We start from the raw sequence: 21,629 nt of genomic DNA on the forward strand, positions 1-21,629 counted from the left end.
TGAGTATGATTATCATGTGTGTATATGTATATGTATGTGTATGTATGTATGTATGTATGTATATATATATATATATATATATATATATATATATATATATACACACTACCGGTCAAAGGTTTTGAAACACTTACACATTCTTTATTATAATTTTTTTTCACATTTTAGAATAATAGTAAAGTCATCAAAACTATGGAATAACATAAATGGAACTATGGGAATTATGTTGTGACTAAACAAAATCTAAAATAAATCAAAACTGTGTTATATTTTAGCATCTTCAAAGTAGTCACCCTTTGCCTAGAATTTGCAGACATGTACTCTTGACATTTTCTCTACCAACTTCTTGAGGTATCACCCTGGGATGCTTTTTAAACAGTATTGAAGGAGTTTCCCATCTATGTTGGGCACTTATTGGCTGCTTTTCGTTATTATTCGGTCCAAGTCATCCATTTCAAAAAGTTTTTTTTTATTATTACATTTTAGTTTTATAATTAAATAAATTAATATCGTGGCACAATTATATTTTTGTCAACAAAACTAATTTCAATCATTTAAGCATACGCCTTCAGATCAAAGATTTTTAAGATCATGAGAAACATTTCAGTCAAGTATTTCAAAACTTTTGACTGGTAGTGTATATATATGTGTGTGTATGTGTATGTATGTATATATTTACTTATTTGTGACCACAGGATTGTTTTTTGGGGAAAAAACATTTAATAAAAAATGTTGTTAAAAAAATAAATAAAATAAAAATAAAAATAAGGTTTTCACTCCTGAACAATTGAAAATCCCCCCCCCCCCCCCCCCCCCATTTCAGTTACGTTCTTCATGAAATGTCATTTGTTTTCGGTTTTCATTTCTTGAACTGTTTTTAGTCTCTGACTAAAATGCATATGTTGTTATCTTGCCCGAAGAAAAGCTAATTTTTATTTTGGCAAGCTAAAAAAAACCAGTGGCAGTCAAAATCGGCTGTCAAGTCAACTATTATTGTAACTGTTATTTACATCTGTCTGTCTTTCTGTCTGTCTAATAATCACCTAGCAGTACCCTAGCAACCACTCAGAACACCTTAGCAACCTAGTGAAGCAACTATCAACAGCTTAGTAATGCTAAGTACACAAGGTTTAACTGTTAAAGTTCAAATCTCTCTTCAAACTGCCACAGTTTTCAAACTACTAACTTGGTCTCATAAAATCACATTACTATACTGTACCTACATTTTTGCGTAATGATCTTTACGTTGCTCGTTGGACGTATCGTGTCAGTTTCCTGGTGAAACGAACATTAGAGATGCTACAACAAACAATGACTTTTATTCACTTTCACCCAGATCATGAGGTTGGTTAGGTTTAAAGTTTAGGGTAGGGAGGTAGGTAGGTTTGTGGATTTAAAACTCGATAGAGCATTAACCTTAAACCTCAACTGTTTTTCATCTCATATTTGTTTTTATGACAATATCAGTTGGGTTTAGGTTTAAGGTTTAGGGTAGGTTCTTAGGTTTTGCAGAGACAACTACAAGTAAATCATTTGTAGGTTGATTTCCCCAAAAAGTGTAAACATTGTGTCTCTGTAACACTATCAAAATATTGCTATATGTTTGTTTGAGCATCCCAACCAGCCGGAAACAGCAACATTGGCTCAACCAATGGCTTGTGTTCAGGAAACCTGTTTGAAAACAGTCATTATTTTTGCAATTCCATTTGTTGCCACTAGTGGTGAAGAAATACACACTACCTTTAATTTTGCATTTTCTCCAATATGATTTGTGCCAGTACAGTGCATGTTAAACAACCCCTTTCAATACTCCTTCAAGGTCAATCTGTCAAATCAGTCAGCGAGAACACGGAAAGTTTATCCACACTGCTTTTTAATATTCTACATGTATTTTTATATTTACATGAAGTTTTATTCTGAAGATTAATAATACAGTAAAGGATTCATGCCTGATCTCAATCATCACCCTTAAGGGAGTGATTTAGCCTTCTTGGCGACGTTTATCCAGTATTGGGTTTTGCATTACGGTGTGTGCATGTTAGTGTAGGGTGTGTAAGTGTGTGTTGGAGGCCGGCCAGGAAGCGCATGTGTCTGTGGTGATGGGCACGAGGGGAGCGTGTGTGGCGGGAGGAGAGGAATGTGCTCATGTCTCCGCCCGTATGAGCTTTGCCCGAACATCACAAGAATTCACAATCATCCAGGGCCCAACCCCTACATGCCTCTAAACAGTACACAAAAGCCAAGTGTGCTTACAGCGAGCTTGTTACATCACATGTTTTATCTGGAGGGATTGTATATTTTCACAAACATGCAACGGTATATCCATAACAGCCAGGAAATTGCACGTACAAAATTTGAAAGTAATTTTGTCTTGTGTTCTAGCAAAATACTTCTAAACATCCTTAAAAAAGAAAAATTGTGAAAGTTAATAATACTTGTTTTCATAGAATTTGTCTTGAATGAAGTTTATTTTTCTTATCTCAGATTGTACCAAATTGGTATTTTTATTGTTGTAGGCATAAATATACTGTAACACGTTAGTGAGGTTTATTCTCACAATAAAAAAGCCATTTGCCAATAGGGTAGGAAAAATAACCTCAAGATTAATTTTCAGTAAACAAGACTTGCACTGAAAACCCTAATAAGTTGACTTTACTCAATTGACTGAGTAAACCAATTCCCTCAGTTGAATTGAGTAATGGCATTTCCAAAACGTCTATAGTTAAGTTCACTTAACTTGGTGCTAATATTGAAAAAACATAACTATTTAAGTTAAGGTAACTAGATGAAAGTAGACTTAACTCAGATTTACTGTTTAAATATTTTTGTTTCTACTTAATTATTTTAGTTGAATTGACTCAAATTTATAATGTACAATAACAGCTCAAATAAAGAAGATTATAATAGATTTTTAGGACAATCATTAAATTAACTTAATTCAGAAATGCATATATACCTATACTTCAATTGCACATGCACAAGGTAAACTGAAATAGAGTTAACAGGTACCAACTTGAACACAGATCATCCTAATGGTGACAAAGCAACATAAATAATACTACAAAGTGCTAAAACTTCTATGAATTCTTAATGACAGCTATTTAAAGTCCCCCATATGTTCCCATTGACCAAGGAAGCATAATTAAATAATTCAGGCCTATTCCCCATAGTCTCAATTTTGTACTCAATACTTTGAGTTATTAACACTTAAAATCTTAAGTTTATAGACTTTTAAGATAAATAAGTTAATGGAACATAGATATTTGAGTTATGTGTCCAAAACTTGACATATGAAGTAATGTTTAATTAAGACAACTTGATTTTTCCAGTAATGACAACATTAGGCTATCCTACACAATTTAGCTTCTTTATATTTTAGGAAGGTTTTTTTGTTTGTTTTGGAAAACAAGTCGAAAATGCTGATTCAGATTTCCGATAGGAACTGGTATGTGAGACGCAATACATGTGTAAGCTCATACTCATTTACTAGTGCTGGAATGGGAGGCATTTTCCATTGAATCTGGCTGACTGGAAGACCCATATTCTGGTAAACAGATAGGGCCTTGAACAATGCATGCCCGGCGTTTCTTCGCTATCAGTGGAACAGCTGAAAAGAACAATGTGTTATCTGCTGGGGCAACCCTGAACAACAATATGAAACATAATCTCTTAAATGCAGACAGTTGAGAAAGCCCAGGATTAGCTCTAAATTGAAGCAACATTTAAGAACAAAATAATCTGGTGTCACAACAAACATTCTTGTTTTACAGCTCAATACATATGAAGAGGCCTATTATAGAAGAATTGTAAGCTTTTCAGGTAATGATCTGAAATTTAAATAGAATATCTTTGAATTGATGGCTTGCGCTCTCAATAACATTTACATTCTTAGCTGATGCTTTCTTACCAAAGACACATGAAATGCATAATTCAAAGCTGAACATTTTACATGCATAATGGGATATTCAGGCTTAAAACAATTTCCCTTTGAACCAGAGAGAACTATAATTTCTGGCCAAAATATAAGCACATATATAAACAAACAGTCTGTCTGCCCTCTGCATTTATTATAATAACTTAAAAACTTGCTGTTTGCGTACTACAAGGATTGGGAGTTTTTTGGCAGGGAAAAGAGAATAAACCTTTGAAGGATCAAGCCGTAACAAACTCAGATGTTTGAATCATTGCTTAAATCCAGAATGGACAAATTGAAAAACATCTAACAATCTAAACACTACACATTTTAAAGGAAGAAGGTGTGTGGGTGTGAAAGCAGGAGAGGACTAAAGCAAACAGAAGTCTGATCAGCTTAGGGTGCTGACAGACAGAAGTGGTACAAATAAACTTCCCTTCCCTCTCATTTCCTTTGGATTTGGTGGGTTTTTACAAAAAAAGAATAACTGTATTTTTTATAAGAAATTATGCATAATAAATTAGACATTATAGTAATTATAACCAATTATCGTGATGCAACAATGTACTTTTCCACCCCTAGAAGTAACCTTTAATAATAGTCTGCACAGAGAGACAAGATGCACCATAAAGTTCCTCTGTATTGCACCTTAAATGCAACATGATCACATGGGATGTTGACATGTTGCTTCTTAATGTTCTAGTAACCTGAAATCGATCCCATTATGCCAAAATACTGACAAGCACTTTAAGCAAATGCATACGCATAATCAGTGTAAAGTGTGATTTGGAGGTTCAATTTTTCCTCTAATGTTAAATATTTACTCCACTGATGGTTAGGTTTAGGGTTGGGGTTTGGGTTAAGGCAATACAACTTGCTTTTGGTGCCCCTCTGTGGCCATTTCACCTGGAAACTGGAGCTCACATGTGCCCATACGTTCAAAAACACTTTCCACTTTTGGCACTAGGGGCAGTGTTTTTAAATTCAGTAAGCAGACTGAGTTTAGCTCAAGAAAAGTCAACCTACTATTTCCGAATTCACTCCAGATCAGTCTGTTCTGTAATGGTAACTGTACAAAGTAAATTTATTTCATAGTGATGCTCTAGTTGATCGGCCAACAATTGGTATCGGCCGATGTGAACTTCCTATTACTCGATCTGTGGTCTCATAATATGGCAGATCACATAAACCGATCACCCAAGGCGCTAAAGACGCAGCAGCCTCTCAGTCTCCGCCAGACATAGGTTGGCTTTCATAACAATAGCGAGGGTTATTAAATGAGGTTTTTTTTGGGGGGGGGTGGGGGGGGGGGTGGTGAGGGATGCTATCTGGCTACAAACACGTTAGCTTTCCTGGATCAAATGACGTCATCGGAAATGCTGTAGCATCATGGAATGCTAAACCAATCGGATTTGGTTCAGATAGCTCCAGCCAGTGGTGATTAGCCTCCATATTTGGGCAGAGAGTCATGTGACCATTCACCAGGTGATGGCACCAAGCACATAATGATAACTCAAATGGCACAGAATGAAACTCAATCATGTCTGGATGCTATGCAAACCTTCATTCCTTGTTGTGTTTGCATGTGTAATTAGTTCTTATGTACAATTATTATGTTTTATTTGTTTGGAGAGGCTTTGAGACACTTGGAGATGTTTTTGGAAACTAGGATAAATTATTTTTATAATGCTATAACTTTTTTTTGCTTTGTTGTATCTACACAATTTTATTCAGTTACACGTGACATCATTGGGAACAAATCAAAAGCAGCTGTTTTAATTTCAAATCAGAAAAATATACAAATAAGAAAAAACGTTAAAAAAATAATTCTGATTTTCAGCAGTTTCTTAGGCTTAGAGTCTCAGAATGATCATACATTTTTTTATTTTTAAAACATTTGAAGCATTTTTATTTATTTTTTTGTCAAGTTCTAAGCCTGTAATTTTGTGTATGCCACTGAAACAGGTAATCTTTAAAAACACCCTCAGAGCATAAAGGGTTAACAGTGACAATGAGCAGAAAGCTTACATAGGTTATGACAAAGCCCCTGATAAAAAGTCAAATGTTCGGTATCGACCAATCAGATGACAAGAAAATCTGTAATCTGTATCGGCTGTAAAAATCCTGATTGGCGCATCCCTATTTTTATAATAATAAAATCCATCAAATTCTCATTACTGCGATACATCCAGACATTTACATTTTTTCCCCATTAATTCTCAATGGTGATTCTCATTCGATTCTCAATTTAATACACTTTTTTCGTTGCTATATTAGACAAATTAATTACTGACATATATTTATTTGTTTATTTAAATCAGCATAAAGGCAGTACAACAATTACCATGATGTATAAATGCTTTACAGTTAAAGTCATACATCATTAATTTTTGCACATTACAGTAATGAGCTTTTTGTTGTTTTTGTTTGTTTTTTGCATTTTGCTTTTTTGCATTTTAGTAATGACAGTTGAGAGGGAATAAGTGCTTAATAGTTTTCAAAATAAAGTCACATGCTAAAAAATCTTAATAGGCTTCATTTTCTTTTCTTTCTTTTTTCCCCTTTCTTTTATTGTTGGAGTAAAATATGACACAAACATGTTCTTGACAGGTTTTGTGAGATTCACCCAGACACCTGCTGATTTGATCTGTCATGTGCTGATTTAGCAGGCCTTGATTTACACTGTAGAAGCATGAGAGATCTTCCAATAGCCCATAGTGATCATTTCGATTGTTAACAATGGCTGAGTTGCCAACAGCTCACGTAGTTGCATTTCCTGGAGTTGAGTGCTTTAAGAGTGCTCATCATAGTAGTGCAACAGGTGCTGCGACTCCTAAAGTCTCTGTGGTTCACCTCTTGGGGGACCTCAATCAGAAAACCAGAGTGATCTAAATTTATTCACACCATGAAACCCAATATTGTCTCTATAGAACCCATGTGGCCACGCTCAGCACCTTGGTGCCAGTGAAACATGCAGGTATGGGTTTCCCCTCGATTTTAACCCCAGACAGGCCGCACTCCCCAGACCTCGGAGTGTGTGTGTCTAAGCTCTCATTTGGTAGTAGGTGGAGTGTAAGAGAAGGCCGGTCGTACAGAGGTAACCAGATCCCTGTGAAATGAAGGATCATTCAGTCCCAGTATGCACTCAACCATTTGCACTGCTAGAAAAATGTTTAGCCTGGACAGACAAGCAAGAATGGATTATGATCCTACGAGGGCTTAGGGGCAGTAGGCTCTTTGAAGACCCCTGTTGTTGACCCCTGTGAGATGTAATTTCCAAATAACAAGAAATTGCATCACGAATATGAGAGAAAAAAGTTTCGCTGCAAGATATAGTCACACAGTAACACATGAAACTTAAAGACACAACAATGTACCATGACTAGTCTATACAACATCAAAGCTGCTATAAAGTGTTTAGAAGTGTTTTTGTCTTGTTGTCCAGTAAAAATATCTAAACATCCTTAAAAAAGTTCAATTGAGAAGCATAATTGTGCAAGTTATTAAGAATTACTGTTTTTTTCTTAGTGAGGTTTATGCTTAAAAATGTGCCAATAAGGTAGGGAAAATACTGTTAAATTAATAAATGTAAAATGAATATTAGATTTACATTGCAGTGGCAGGTTTCGGGCCTCCACTGACATGTGATTCTGAACTTAGCAGAAATTTTCAATGCAATACCTTACATGTTATAAATGCTTAATAAAATGTTTTCATCATTAATATCCTATGGAAATGTACTTTAATGTAAAGTGTACATACAGTATATGAAGAATTTGTTAAAAGTTGCCAACATTAGAAACCTATATACATAAAATTCAGTATAGATGAATGGTCATCAGGTTTTATTATATGATACTGTATTTGCTGTGAATGGGCATGAAAAGTGTTTTTACATAGGACTTTAGGTAACTAGGACAAAGTAAATTGGGACAGCAGTCAGAATAGCACCATTCTTTTGATATCAATGTGCACAAGAAAAACACAAATGATTCATGACATTACAGTCATGAATATAAACACAAAGTGGACTGTAGCAAAATTACATTATCCCTCTTTTTAATCTCACTGTAATAATCTATCTTTGCTGCACTGACATATGAATTCAATTTTTTTTTAATTAATATACTGTGAGTATGAATAAGTGTGTTTATTAAGCATTTATAACATGCAAGTTAAAATACGTACTATTTGGCAAGTCTTGCATGAAAGTTTCACTTTTTATTCATGTTGTTATAACCACATACGGTGATTTATAATGCATTTGTAAATGGGTTATTAGTCATAAATTAACCCCTTTATAAACCCTTAATAAAAAGGGAACATTTATGTAAATTGTTACCTTATTAACAGTGTCCAAACCAAGTGTGATATGCCAAGTATGCCAAGATACACCATTGTCTTTCCAAAACTGCTGTGCGAAGTGACACAATCACAGCAGATATTTCAAGTTTAATGTACAGTAATGAGGAGCAGGATTTTCATCCATGAGACTTCACAGTGGGAGGGGTTACCCTGCATGACGCTACAGAAATGTCATAACAAGACTGATGCAGTTTTGGCTGGTTTGCACAAAAACTGAAGATTCATATGGAGTTGGTAGCTTTTAATGTTTGTCATATTGTCACTAAAAAAACTAAAATAAGCAGCTAATGGGATTTATAGGGATGTAAGTCACAAAAGAGTTGTTAATCAGAATGATGTAATGTTATTTAGCTCTGTTTAGTTTCATTGATGCTGTTTTGTTGTATGTTATTGTTGTGTTATATTGGAAGACACAATCATGTTCCCTCTGATTAGGGCCTTGGATCTTATTTGCATATGCAGTTGTCATGTAATTGTAATAAACTGTAGAACTACTACTGTAAAAATTGCTGTGAAAGAACTGAAACTAGTGGCCAGGAATATATTACAAATTCATAATAAAATGTTTAAGGTGCATGAAATGTAGTTTGTTAGTGAGGGGGGAAATATATTTACCTTGGGCTTCACAGTTCTGTATTAATAGCATACAGCAGCAACAGAGCAGCAGAACTCCAGTTAGTTTCATGGTGCAGGGCAATCTGAAACAATAAATAGGAACACAGAACAAACCATTGAAGTTTGCGGTGTACATATATTATGAATGCATACCAACTGAATATAAATATCCATATAAAGGGACTGATAAATGTCAGAAAAGAAGGCATGCTTGGGTGTTGGCCACCCATAACTTCAAATATGATTCGGAACAGGCCAGGATGAAGAGCTTGGAACACTTTCATACTCCCCCCAAACATCAAACAGAGAGAAACCCGACCACAGAACAGCCAAAGAACACCCACTTAATAATTAAAACCCCTATGTGAATCTTTCAAGGTGAACACTTACAACAAGACCACACCACTCCCACCCAAAGTTGTTTCCATATTTACACAGGTTACAACTATCTATGGACACATATTCTGAGACGAGCACTGGCACAAACTGTTGTTGTGGCACTCGTCATTTAAATTTTAGGTGAATAAAGTAATACCATGAACGGCTCGTTGTTGTGTCTCATTTTCTAGTGTTTGTTACATTATGTGAGTACTCCAAATGAACTCACACTATGGGTGGTGTATATATATATATATATATATATATACATATATATATAAAGTGCATTCATAAAGTATTCAGACCCCTTCATTTTTTCACATTTTGTTATGTTGCAGCCTTATGCTAAAATGCTTTAAATTATTATTTTTTCACATCAATCTACACTCCATACCCCATAATGACATAGCAAAAACCAGATTTTTGCTAACTTTGCAAATTTATTAAAAAGAAAAAACTGAGGGGGCCTGGGTAGCTCAGCGAGTGAATACGCTGACTACCACCCCTGGAGTCGCAAGTTTGAATCCAGGGGTGCTAAGTGACTCCAGCCAGGTCTCCTAAGCAACCAAATTGGCTTGGTCACTAGGGAGGGTAGAGTCACATGGAGTAACCTCCTCATGGTCGCTATAATGTGGTTCTCTCTTGGTGGGGCACATGGTGAGTTGTGCGTGGATGTTTCGGAGAATAGCGTGAAGCCTCCACACATGCTATTTCTCTGTAGCAATGCGCTCAACAAGCCATGTGATAAGATGCGCGGATTGATGGTCTCAGATACGGAGGCAACTGAGATTCGTCCTCCGCCACCTGGATTGAGGCGAGTCACTATATCACCACGAGGATTTAAAGCACATTGGGAATTGGGCATTCCAAATTGGGGAGAAAAAAGGGGAGGGGAAAAAAAAATAAATAAAAAAACTGATATATCACATTGCCATAAGTATTCAGACCCTTTGCTATGACACTTGAAATTTAGCTCAGGTGCATCCCATTGTCAAAAAATGAAGGGGTCTGAATACTTTATGAATGCATATGTATATATATGGAAGTGCATGGGGCCAGTCCATAAACGCTAAAATATGTGGCGTTTCAAAAGATGTTAACATTATACATGTTAACATTATTTAATATGATTTTAGTATTTTAGGGTTTCGCTGTCATGTCACAATGAAGTTATACTAATATAAAATTAATATTGGATATAACTTAACACAGATAAGTTTAGTAAATTATTTTAACACAATAAAGTCACATTAGCATGTATAATGTTTACGTCTTGTGGCTATACTTTTGCAGCTGTATTTTAAAGTTTACAGACTAGCCACATTAACTTACAGTAACCATGATTTTTGCTTCTTTAAAAGTAAATCAGAATCAGAATGAGCTTTATTTCCAAGTATGCTTACAGATGCAAGGAATTTGTCTTGGTGACAGAAGCTTCCAGTTCACAAACAATACAACAACAAGACAGAGATAATAAAAAATAGAATAAAAATAAGGTAGTGGGCTGGATAAGTGGGGTCCAGAGTGATTTTTCCAGCCCTTTTCCTCATTCTGGAAGTGTACAGTTCATGAAGAGAGGTCAGGGGGCAACCAATAATCCACTCATCAGTCCGAACTATCCTTTGTAGTCTTCTGATGTCCGATTTTGTAGCTGAACCAAACCAGACAGTTACTGAAGTGCAGAGGACAGACTCAATGACTGCTGAGTAGAACTGTATCAGCAGCACGTGTGGCAGGTTGAACTTCCTCAACTGGGGAAGGAAGTACAATCTCTGCTGGGCCTTTTTCACAATGGAGTCAATGTGGGTCTCCCACTTCAGGTTCTGTGAGATGGAAGAGCCCAGGAACCTGAATGACTCCACTGCTGCCACAGTGCTGTTCAGAATGGTGAGCGAGGTCAATGTTGGGGTGTTCCTCCTAAAGTCCACTATCATCTCCACTGTTTTGAGTGTGTTCAGCTCCAGGTTGTTTTGACTGCACCAGACAGCCAGCTGTTCAACCTCCCTTCTGTATGCAGACTCATCGTCATCCTGGATGAGGCCGATGACAGTAGTATCATCTGCAAACTTCAGGAGCTTGACAGAGGGGTCCTTGGCAGTGCAGTCATTTATGTACAGGGAGAAGAGTAGTGGGGAGAGCTCACATCCCTGGGGGGCACCAGTGCTGACCGTACAGGTGCTGGAAGTGAATTTCCCCAGTCTCACTACCTGCTGCCTATCTGTCAGAAAGCTGGTGATCCACTGATTGGCAGAGATGGGAACAGAGAGTTGGTTTAATTTAGTCCAGAGAATAGTTGGGATGATGGTGTTGAAAGCTGAACTGAAGTCCACAAAAAGGATCCTTGCATATGTCCCTGGTCTGTCCAGATGTTGCAGGATATAATGCAATCCCATGTTGACTGCATCATCCACAGACCTGTTTGCTCTATAAGTAAATTGAAGGGGATCCAGAAAGGGTCCAGTGATATCCTTCAGGTGGGCCAACACCAGTCTCTCAAATGACTTAATGACCACAGACATCAGAGTGATGGGTCTGTAGTCATTAAGTCCTGTGATTTTGGGATGATGTTGGAGCGTTTGAAGCAGCAGGGAACTTCACACTGCTCCAGTGATCGTTGAAGATCTGTGTGAAGATGGGGGCAAGCTGGTCAGCACAGGATTTTAGAAAAGTGGGTGAAACACCGCCTGGGCCCTGTGCTTTTCTTATCTTTTGTTTCAGGAAGACCTGACACACATCCTCTTCACAGATCTTAAGTGCAGGTTGAGTAGCAGGAGGGGGGAGGAGGGTGGTTGCAGGAGGTGTTGATGTTTGTGTGAGGTGAAGGTCAGAGCGGGTGTGGGGTGTGAGACTGGGCTTTTCAAATCTACAGTAAAACATATTCAGGTCATCAGCCAGTTGTTGATTCCCTACAGTGCTGGGGGATGGTGTCTTGTAGTTAGTAATGTCTTTCTGGCCTCTCCACACTGATGCAGGTTCGTTAGCTGAAACTGTTTTTTCAGCTTCCCAGAGTAGCTTCATTTAGCCACTCTAATCTCTTTTATCAGTGTGTTTCTGGGCTGACTGTACAAGATTGTATCCCTACTTCTGTAAGCATCCTCTGACGAAGCTGCCTGAATTTTGCTTTAAACCATGGTTTGTCATTGTTGAACATTAAATAAGTCCTAGTAGGAATGCACATATCCTCACAGAAACTGATATATGATGTCACAGTATATGTGAGCTCATCCAGATTGTTGTCTGCAGCTTCAAAAACACTTGTGCAGTCAAAGCAGGCTTTTAGTTCCAGCTCTGCTTCATTGGCCCATCTCTTTAAAGTCCTTACTACAGGTTTAGCTGATTTTAGTTTCTGCCTGTAGGTCGGAAGAAGATGAACCAGACAGTGATCAGTCCCAAAGCTGCTCTAGGGACAGATCGATATGCATCATTTAATGTTGTGTAGCAGTGATCCAGTATATTTATGTCTCTGGTGGGGTATGTAATGTGCTGTCTGTATTTTGACAGCTCACGGGTGAGGTTAGCTTTGTTAAAATTGCAGAGAATAATAATAAGTGAGTCTGGGTATTGTTGTTCCGTGTCTGTGATCTGATCAGCCAGCTGTTGCAGTGCTACACTCACACACGCTTGTGGAGGAATATAAACACCCATCAGAATAAACGGGGAAAACTCCCGCGGTGAGTAGAAAGGCTTACAGTTGATAAAGAGCTCTTCCAAATCAGGACAGCACATCTTCTTTAACATTGTTACATCTGTACACCAACTTTCATTGATGTAAAAGCATGTTCCACCACCTCTCGTTTTCCCCGTTAACTCTGCATTGCGATTGGCTCGGAACAGCTGGAAGCCCAGCAGTTGTAACGTGCTGTCCGGAATGGCTTCACTCTGTGAAGAATAAGGCTGCAGAGTTTGAAAAGTCCTTGTTTGTACGGGTGAGGAGATGAAGTTTGTCCGTTTAGTTAGGAAGAGAGCAGAGATTCGCTAGATGAATACTCAGCAGCACTGTTCGAGAGCCGCGCTGGTCAAGCTCACTTCGCTCGCTTGCGTCTCATAGCGCGCTTGAACAACACAGCTGCGCCTCTGACTAAAGTGTCCATCAAAACGTCTGAATAGTCAAAAACCAGGAAAAGATTGTCTGGTATGTGCTGCCGAATGTTCAGCAGTTCGTCCCTTGTAAAACTGATTGGAAAAAAATGAATAAACACAGGACAAACAAAAAAAACAACAACAAAAGAATTGGAGACTCCACACTGAGGCTGCCATCCATGGCGCCACCTTGTATTGTCATCCTGAGGGACTGGCTGAATTTTTTTGTGGTAATCAATATTATGCCATAAATAACTTAAAATTCAGATATGAAACTCTACATTGCACAAGCCGATAGGTTTTTTTTTATTTATTTTTTTTATCTGTTAGCCAGTTGACTCGCTCACATGTGATTTATTAAGCCAATTGGCTTGCATGGTGTAAGAGGATAGGTCCTTTGATATGTAATCCATAAGCCAATCAACTTGTGTACTCTTTCTTTGCCTAACATTTAAATAGCACAGTTTTGCAGATCAGCCAGTTTTACTTGCGCGTTGCTAGAGTTTTTCTCTGAAAATGCTTTTTTTGGTTGCTGGGGTTTTCTTCTAACAGCTTGCACAGTAAGGCCAGCTTTTGGCCATGACATATAGAAGCAAGCCTTTAACAAGGTAAGCCTTAGGCAAATCTGGCACTGACACACATTGCTATCTTAGGTTATGTCATAAATTTAAATGAATCCAGAGATAGCTAGGCTAAGTAATTAGTTAAATAAGCTCTGGGTTTTCCTAGTCCAGATACACATTATGAGTCAGGTAACTAGCCGTTTAAGCCATTCTGCCAAGCTGGCTCAGGCACACATAGAGGTTTAGTTCATTAGCATTAGATCATTCAGCCAAGCTGGCCCACACACTTAGCTAGTATACACTTGGTGATATGTTTGAGCAGCTTCCCTGCTTTGTTGGGGGATTGTATGTGTGTCTACTTGTGCAGCAACAGCATGCCAACATGCTAACAAATTATGTCTGTGTATGTTCTAGCAGTAGCAAGTCTTCATATTTGCTCTGCAGTAGCAGCAGCAGCAGTGTAGCATATATCGTCTGCCAAGACCACATACTATTGATATGACATACCCACAGTAACATACTAAATCATAATGAGAGTTGTTATGACTGAAATTCTGTTAACTGAGCTTAAATTGTATTGAACCTGGAATATTCCTTTAAGATTTATAGTACAAACCTGTGATAGATAATTAAAATCATACTCCATAATTTTGCAATAATGCATCTGATTTGGAAGCATCCTTAGAGGGGTGCATTCACTGATCAAGATGATGTTACATTTATGTTTATTTGATCTGTGTCACATCATATGGGAATAATGAAGTGAGAAGCTTTTTATGCCATTTGACTTATTTGCCTTTATCCAGCTGAGACCACAAATAGAGGGACACTGTTGTTATTTTTGGGGTCCATCTTTCACAAAGCATCAAAGTGTAATAAATCATCCAGTGGTTGGTGAATAATTATAACAATGTCTCATATAGATTTACATGTTATACATTCCTAAAACTTACTCTGATGGAGCTGTCTGTTACTTACTACTTACTGTGGGGTTACTGTCAGATACTAAATAAACAAAGGCATCTAACAACAGCTGAGTTGTGACCACTGTGCCCCTTCTGATTGGAAGGTGTTTTGTTTTTCTGATTGATGTTAGTAAAAGCAATAAACCACTCGAGGCCAATGCGTTTACTACAGGTAAGGGGTGATCTTAGGTACTCTTGAACTTGAGTGGTTTATTACTTTTATAAAACAGAAACAACAGCAAAAACATTTTAAAGTTAAATTCATTACTGAAGGAAAAGTTAAACCAAAATAAAAATTATATAATGTTTTACTCAATTTCATATACTTTCAAACCTGTATGACTTTCTTTCTTCCATGGAACACAAAAGGAGAAATTTTGAAGAACTTGCAGCACTTTCCATGCAACACTTCATGTGAACCATGGCAGTCAAGCTCCAAAAAGGACAAAAAGGCACTATGAAAACACCAAAAGAGTAGTTCATACTTCTTGTGTGCTATATTTGAAGTTTTCTGATGTCCTTTATGTGAGGACCAGATGACTTCAGAAGACTTGGAATTAGCACATGAGTTGTAGGGACTACCTGTATTGTGCTTTTTAACATTATTAAAGTTCGACAACCATGGTCCCTATGAATTGTTGTAGAATGGAAAAGAGCTGCCTCATCAAAAGAATTCTTCTGAATTTCTCCTTTTGTGTTCTATGAAAAAATGTAGTAATGTTCTGAAACCTTTTTTTTTTTCCAATACAGGTAGTACTGATACTTGTTTTTCGGTACTTGCTTACCAAGAGTGGCGTAGATATTTAGAGATTATCAGAGAATATTAGAGATTATTCTTTGACTTCAAATATACATTTATACATTTGTTTAAAAATGCCTAAATTCTGATTTCTGAAAGTGTGAAAGCACTTTTTGAATGTGCCACTTCATTGTTTTTAAGAAAAATGTGGTATAAAGAAATTTGGGGTGAAAACTTGGCCCATCCATTTTATTGAGACCCACCCAAAACTAATTTCCTGGCTATACCCTTTCTTACCGATACCTGTTTTTTGGGTTTATCTTTTCAGAATCCCATATCAACAGTTTATTTCAATTTTATCATACAAATGGTGTCTAAATAAATGAATTTATTAAAACTTTATTCAAATAAAATATTGTATTATTTTTATCAAATGAATTGCTTTTATACAGAACCTCACAGCACAATCCAAAATACAACACTAAAGTTATTTTTGTCCAATAAAGTGCTTTATAACAGAGCATCACAGATGTAATCATTATTGATTTATTCCTATTATTAATAGTAGTAGTATTACAGTAAATATTATATTAGGGTACAATGGGGTAAAAGGCTCCATTGATTTTATTTTCTCCCAAAACACTAAATAGCTTCAACAACTACCACAGTACTTTCCTAAGCACCTGTTTGAAACTATGAACTGCAACATTTTCCTGTTCCATGAGGTAATGTCTAAAGTTTGATTTTGATCTAATATATTTTTTTAATGTTGTAAATTTATGTAGCTAATGAATATCCTGGAAATTATAACATTTATTTTGAAACAAAATACTTATTTGTCATTTTTAATTTTGTTCAAGGTGATTATATATATATATATATATATATAAAATGCAATATCTGTCCCATAAGTGAAAGGATAGTATTTGGGATAAAAAGCCCCTCTGTTGCAGGAGATAAAGACCCCTGTTAAACACACTGTTTTTCTTAAGTGGCGGGAATAGATTTGTTGTGAAACAACAAATTTCAAAGTGAAACATTTTCAAAGTGGGCTCACATTGACTGATTCAATCACAGTGGAGATTAATTTGTTACTAAAATACTTGAGATGTAATGAAATGCCAAATGTGAATAAAATTGACAAGAAATTATGCACCCTTTTCTGAAGTGGATATTTTGAGTAAGCATCATTTAATTTGTTACTAAAAAAGCATCTTGCTGTCTGACCTTGCCAAATTGTGCCCTATATCTATTGCCCCAGTGTGTACACTATATCAATATAACCCCCGGGGGGCCTTTTACCCCAAGTTTAAAAAAAAAGAGAATTGTATTCAAAACAAACTTCTGTTGTTATTTCTATTCACACAAATTATGTTGCTCCATAAATATTCAATAAAAATATATATATGAATTTTGAGACACTTTGTGACCATAGAAAAGGGTGTGCCTTTAGCCCCGTTGTACCCTACTATATAAAAGTGATATCTGTTGTATTTTTTTCAATTTATTTAGCTTTTATTTTGGTGGAGCTTTTTATTTCGGAGTGAAATCCTTTTGGTTTCTGTGTGTTTTTGATGGTAGCTTCTCAATTCCGGAAAAGCCGGTCGCTATGTGACCCAGTGTGATTTTTAAACAGCAAAAGGCTTCTATTTAATTAAATACATATGTAGTCTGTATGTGCCTCGCGCTGCTAAGTGAATTAGCACTCAGCTCGCTGTCATACAAGTACAAGAACGCTGTATCAGACCCGATTCCGATACCAATGTTAGACTCGGGACATGCCAAGATGGGATGTACTGTAGTAAAGACAAATCTCTGCGCTCTTGAAGGCACCTCCGTGCTCTTAAAGCACCTCCGCTTAAAAGGGCACCTTTACATTTGTGAATGAAAGGGGCAGGGGCTTGCACTCCTGTAGCCCCCGTTCTGTGCATGTCAGTGACAGGACATATAGTCCATCTCTTAGTTTCTGTTTCAACGCTGTCATGAAGGGTAGCCCTGGCCACTGTACAATCTCATTTGTCCAAGATCCTGCCCCTCACATTAAACATCAAACGTCTTCTGATTAGCTGTGATTGTGCCACATAGTGCAGCAGCATTAATATAGAACGTGTGAATATTGTCATTGTACAACATCTTAAAATGCAGCTCATCCAATCAGAAGTAAGAGTCTAAACTATTTATTTTATAATAAATAGTTTGAAGCAACTTTTGACAATGCTACTTAGAAATTGCGAGGCATTGTTGTCTGTTCATCAATAAAGCAGAAAATCTAAAGAGGTGATCATTATAAATACACAGTATGCCCTGACACATTTTATGCCTATAAAAGCCATCATGCATTAATTTAAAAAAGTTTTAAGCTATTAAAGGAAATTGTAATTTCATGTAAATTCATTACTGTTCTTAATCTTATGAGAAAAGATTGTCGATAAATGGAAAAAAAAAAAATGTAAATAAATTTGAAATAGTAAATAAAATAGATGGTAAATACATTTTAAAAATCTTTTCATTTCATTTAAAAAAAATAATAAACAAACAAATAATTAAAACATGTAGCAACTATCCATAGAACCACAGAACATTAAAAATAAAAAATGTGAAGGGAAAATAAGAGATTTTGAAATTACTATTATTTTTACACATACATTATTCATCATCCCTCTGGGACCCCAAACATAAAAACAGTACAGTCAATCTCAAAAGAATATGAGGGTTATAAATATCTGAGATCAATTAACTTTATGGATCTCAAGGTAATCCTTAAACTCAGATCACTCTGTATGTATTTTAAAACCTACTATTTGCCAATAAACTTGACAACACCTACTCTAAAATAACAGTAATGTCTTGAATGATGTTGCAAAGACAAACAACATTTCCATGCCATTGTGTTTGTGTAAATAATCAAGTTATAGTTAATTAAAGTAAGCCTGACTATCTAAATCTGGTTTACACTTTTATAGAAATACTACTTTTACTACACAAGCATATTCATTTTAAAATGTTCAAAAGGTAGTGCATAACCTGGCTCTTTTAAATGACATTACTTTACAAGCTGCCTAACAATTCAGCTCTAAGTGTGTTTATATATCTTGTCATTAAATAATCTAAATTAGATGTTACACACCTGAGCTGTTGGTGGTCCCTCCAGTAGTGTTCTGAAAACCTCAGGTGATGATGAAATGGGACTCACACACACACCATGAGGAAGTCATTAAAAAAACAAAACAATTATGCTCAACTACACTATTCAATCTCGTATCAGCACACCCTCAAGATCAGCCTGGTAGCGAGGCACGTTTGGTTACTAGAAATGCTTGTTTGTAAAAGCAGACAAGGATCCACCTCCCTACTCAACAAACCAACCTGCCCAAAGGACTGACTCTTAAAGAGGCAGGCAACCCTCATTACCACCCTCTCTACTCTACTCACACAGCTCAAAGACCATCCATCACGCTAGGGTGATTACAAAATACACAGATATCGTGGTTTTTCTCAAACCCTCAGGCACTTATTTCAAGTTTCACAAGTACATGGCAAGTCTTGTTGTTTCATACTGTCCGTAAACATTCATTTGTACCAATGATCAAAGCTGATAGAGTGGCTATTGTCCACATTTTTGCCAGCTTGTTAACAGTCTAGCAGAAATGCAGTCTGGCAGAACCATTCTTGAACACTGTGGCTGTAATGAAGGGCTTTTTGTTGTTGCTGTAGCGACAGACGAGGCTCCTGATGTTGGGGGCTGATGTGCCCACACGTTCCTCTGCAGGCGATAGTGTAGAGAGGATCAGTTTTCAGCAGATTATCTCAACAATATCAGGCCTGTGGAGCATTTGAAAACAGGCATCTACATGTCCACACCACTGTGATTGGAGACCGCACTCGTAAACACACATGCGAGCACATAAGCCAGGGGCAGACTGGGAAGAGAAATTGGCCCTGGATTTTACATAGAAACCGGCCCAAAAGCTGTTGCTCACGCTCACTCACTGGCAAACAAGTACATTACTATGTGGGCATACTATATGTAATAGTAGACACCCAAGTTAATATAGTTTTTTTTTAAATAGTTTTTATTTCTATTTTATTTTCTATTTGTCCTTTAAATTTCAGTTTGTTTTTGTTAGTATTGACCCCAATGCCATGTCCACACTAATAAAGTTTTTGTCTGAAAGTGCCTTGATTTAACTGTGTTTACACCTCTCATGCACACTAGAACGACGTTTTTCTTCACCGAAAACAGAGCATTTAGAAAATGCTCTCCATTACTGCATACTTTGGAAAACAATGATGGAAGGAACTGAACAAGTTTTCAAACCAAAGTGAATTAGTGTGGATGTGACCTTTTTTCCAGTTTTTGTTAGTGTTCTTGTTTTAGTTTAGTTTTAGTTTTACAGTATGTTTAGTTTTTATTCTAGTTTTACATTTCATATTTTTGGGCTGCCAAAGTTAATGCGGTAACTGATGTGATTTAAATACTGTTAAACAGTGTTAGGAAAGTTACTCAAAAAAGTAATCCACTACAAATGACTAATTATTTAAAATTTGAATCTGATTACTTTACTGATACTCTTGGGAAAAGCAATCACATTACTTATGACTTTACTTTTAAGTCACCTTCCTCTGCCACTTGTGCCAGCTTTGTTTGCAGAGTGTCCACATCATGCACTAGTATCATTATTCTATTGCTGTAGTCAGAGGGACTGCTTGAGTTGCCAAAGTTGCACCAATCAAGTCAATGGAAGATCGAATTGGTTCCAAGCAGGGCCGGCCCATGGGTTTGTGGGGCCTTAGGCGAAATCATGAAAATCGGCACCACAGGTGTGAATATTGTCATAACTTTTAAACAGCCATAGAACCAGTGCAAATGTGTTTAGAGAAAGCTTTAAAACAGGGGTCGGCAACCTATGGCATGCGTGCCAGCATTGGCACGTGGATGGGTAATGACTGGCATGCTAGCAACGGCGAGAGAGAAGTAGACTATTTTATTTACAGTATATGAAATTCCGCACCTGCATTCCAGTTTGCATCTTGATGTAATCCTTCCTCATGATCACGCAGTGTGTTTTCGTGAGCTAAATGGGAGGCTAAACAAAAAGTTAAAATGTGATGAGACTGTAGTATAACACGCGGGCTTACAAGGGCTGAAGCCTAGGGGCCCATAAACTTCCATGTGGCCCAGCTCGCGGTGTCCAACACCCCATGTTCCCCATCCCTGTTTGCAGGATGAGCATGTCTAAATGCTGTCAGCGAGACTCGCAATTATAGACATGGAGATGATGTGCGTCCGTGCAGCAAAACTACTGGAAGGGGGCCTCCGCGGAACACCGAGCCCATGGGCCCAAAGGTACCTTAAAGCTCCCTTGAAGATGGGCCACACCTGGTTCCAAGGAATGGTTTAACAAAGCAATTAATTCCTGCTTTTTCATTATCCCTGTTCTTTTAGCTGTCACAGAAACACATAGAGATGTACATATGAATATAATTCACATTTTAAATGTATTCTACATAAAATTATTTTAGAAATATGCGTAACCCAAGTATACTTAATGGTAATTAACTTGATTGAAAGTCAGTGGTAAGGTCAGGTAATATTTTCTTTTAGTTTTCAATTTTCTTTTCATCCATGATAATAACACTGCAGGTAGCAGCTGCCTATCACATTCTTTTCAGAAAGCAGAATCTCTACTATCAAAAGCAGAAGGGCAGACGGGTTTAGTAGGCTCCTGAAGTCTTATCCTGATCGTCTGTGGGAGACACAGTTAGCTGAGCACACATGAATAGGAAAGCACTCTAAGCTCATTTGTTTTGGTTGCCTGCCTCATGTTTATATTGAGATAATGGCATACCCATTATTCCAGCCATTCAGCTTCATCATTTAAACACACATTTGTACATCTGCCCTGCCGTGGTCTGATTATGATGTTTGTGCTGAAAATGGCAATGCAATAATTAGAGTTTTTAAAGTCTGCTTTTCTCAGTTGCAAGTGCTTTCTGCTTTAGATGTACAC

At 37.0% G+C, this 21,629-nt stretch overlaps 1 protein-coding gene across 1 annotated transcript in view; it reads right to left on the minus strand.

Moving 5' to 3' along the window:
- LOC127413708 (protein delta homolog 2-like) overlaps positions 1 to 18,894 on the minus strand; it is a 31,314-nt gene extending 12,420 nt beyond the window's left edge. Inside the window, exons 1-2 of the mRNA XM_051651064.1 lie at positions 18,746 to 18,894; positions 8,894 to 8,976 (exon numbers count right to left, since the gene is read on the minus strand). Of these exons, the coding sequence (XP_051507024.1) occupies positions 8,894 to 8,963 (70 nt within the window). The 5' untranslated portion in view covers positions 8,964 to 8,976; positions 18,746 to 18,894. The remainder of the gene's footprint in view (positions 1 to 8,893; positions 8,977 to 18,745) is intronic.
- Between the last annotated feature and the right edge of the window lie 2,735 nt (positions 18,895 to 21,629).

Source organism: Myxocyprinus asiaticus, chromosome 23, assembly GCF_019703515.2.
Source record: "Myxocyprinus asiaticus isolate MX2 ecotype Aquarium Trade chromosome 23, UBuf_Myxa_2, whole genome shotgun sequence".
Taxonomy (NCBI): Eukaryota; Metazoa; Chordata; class Actinopteri; order Cypriniformes; family Catostomidae; genus Myxocyprinus; species Myxocyprinus asiaticus.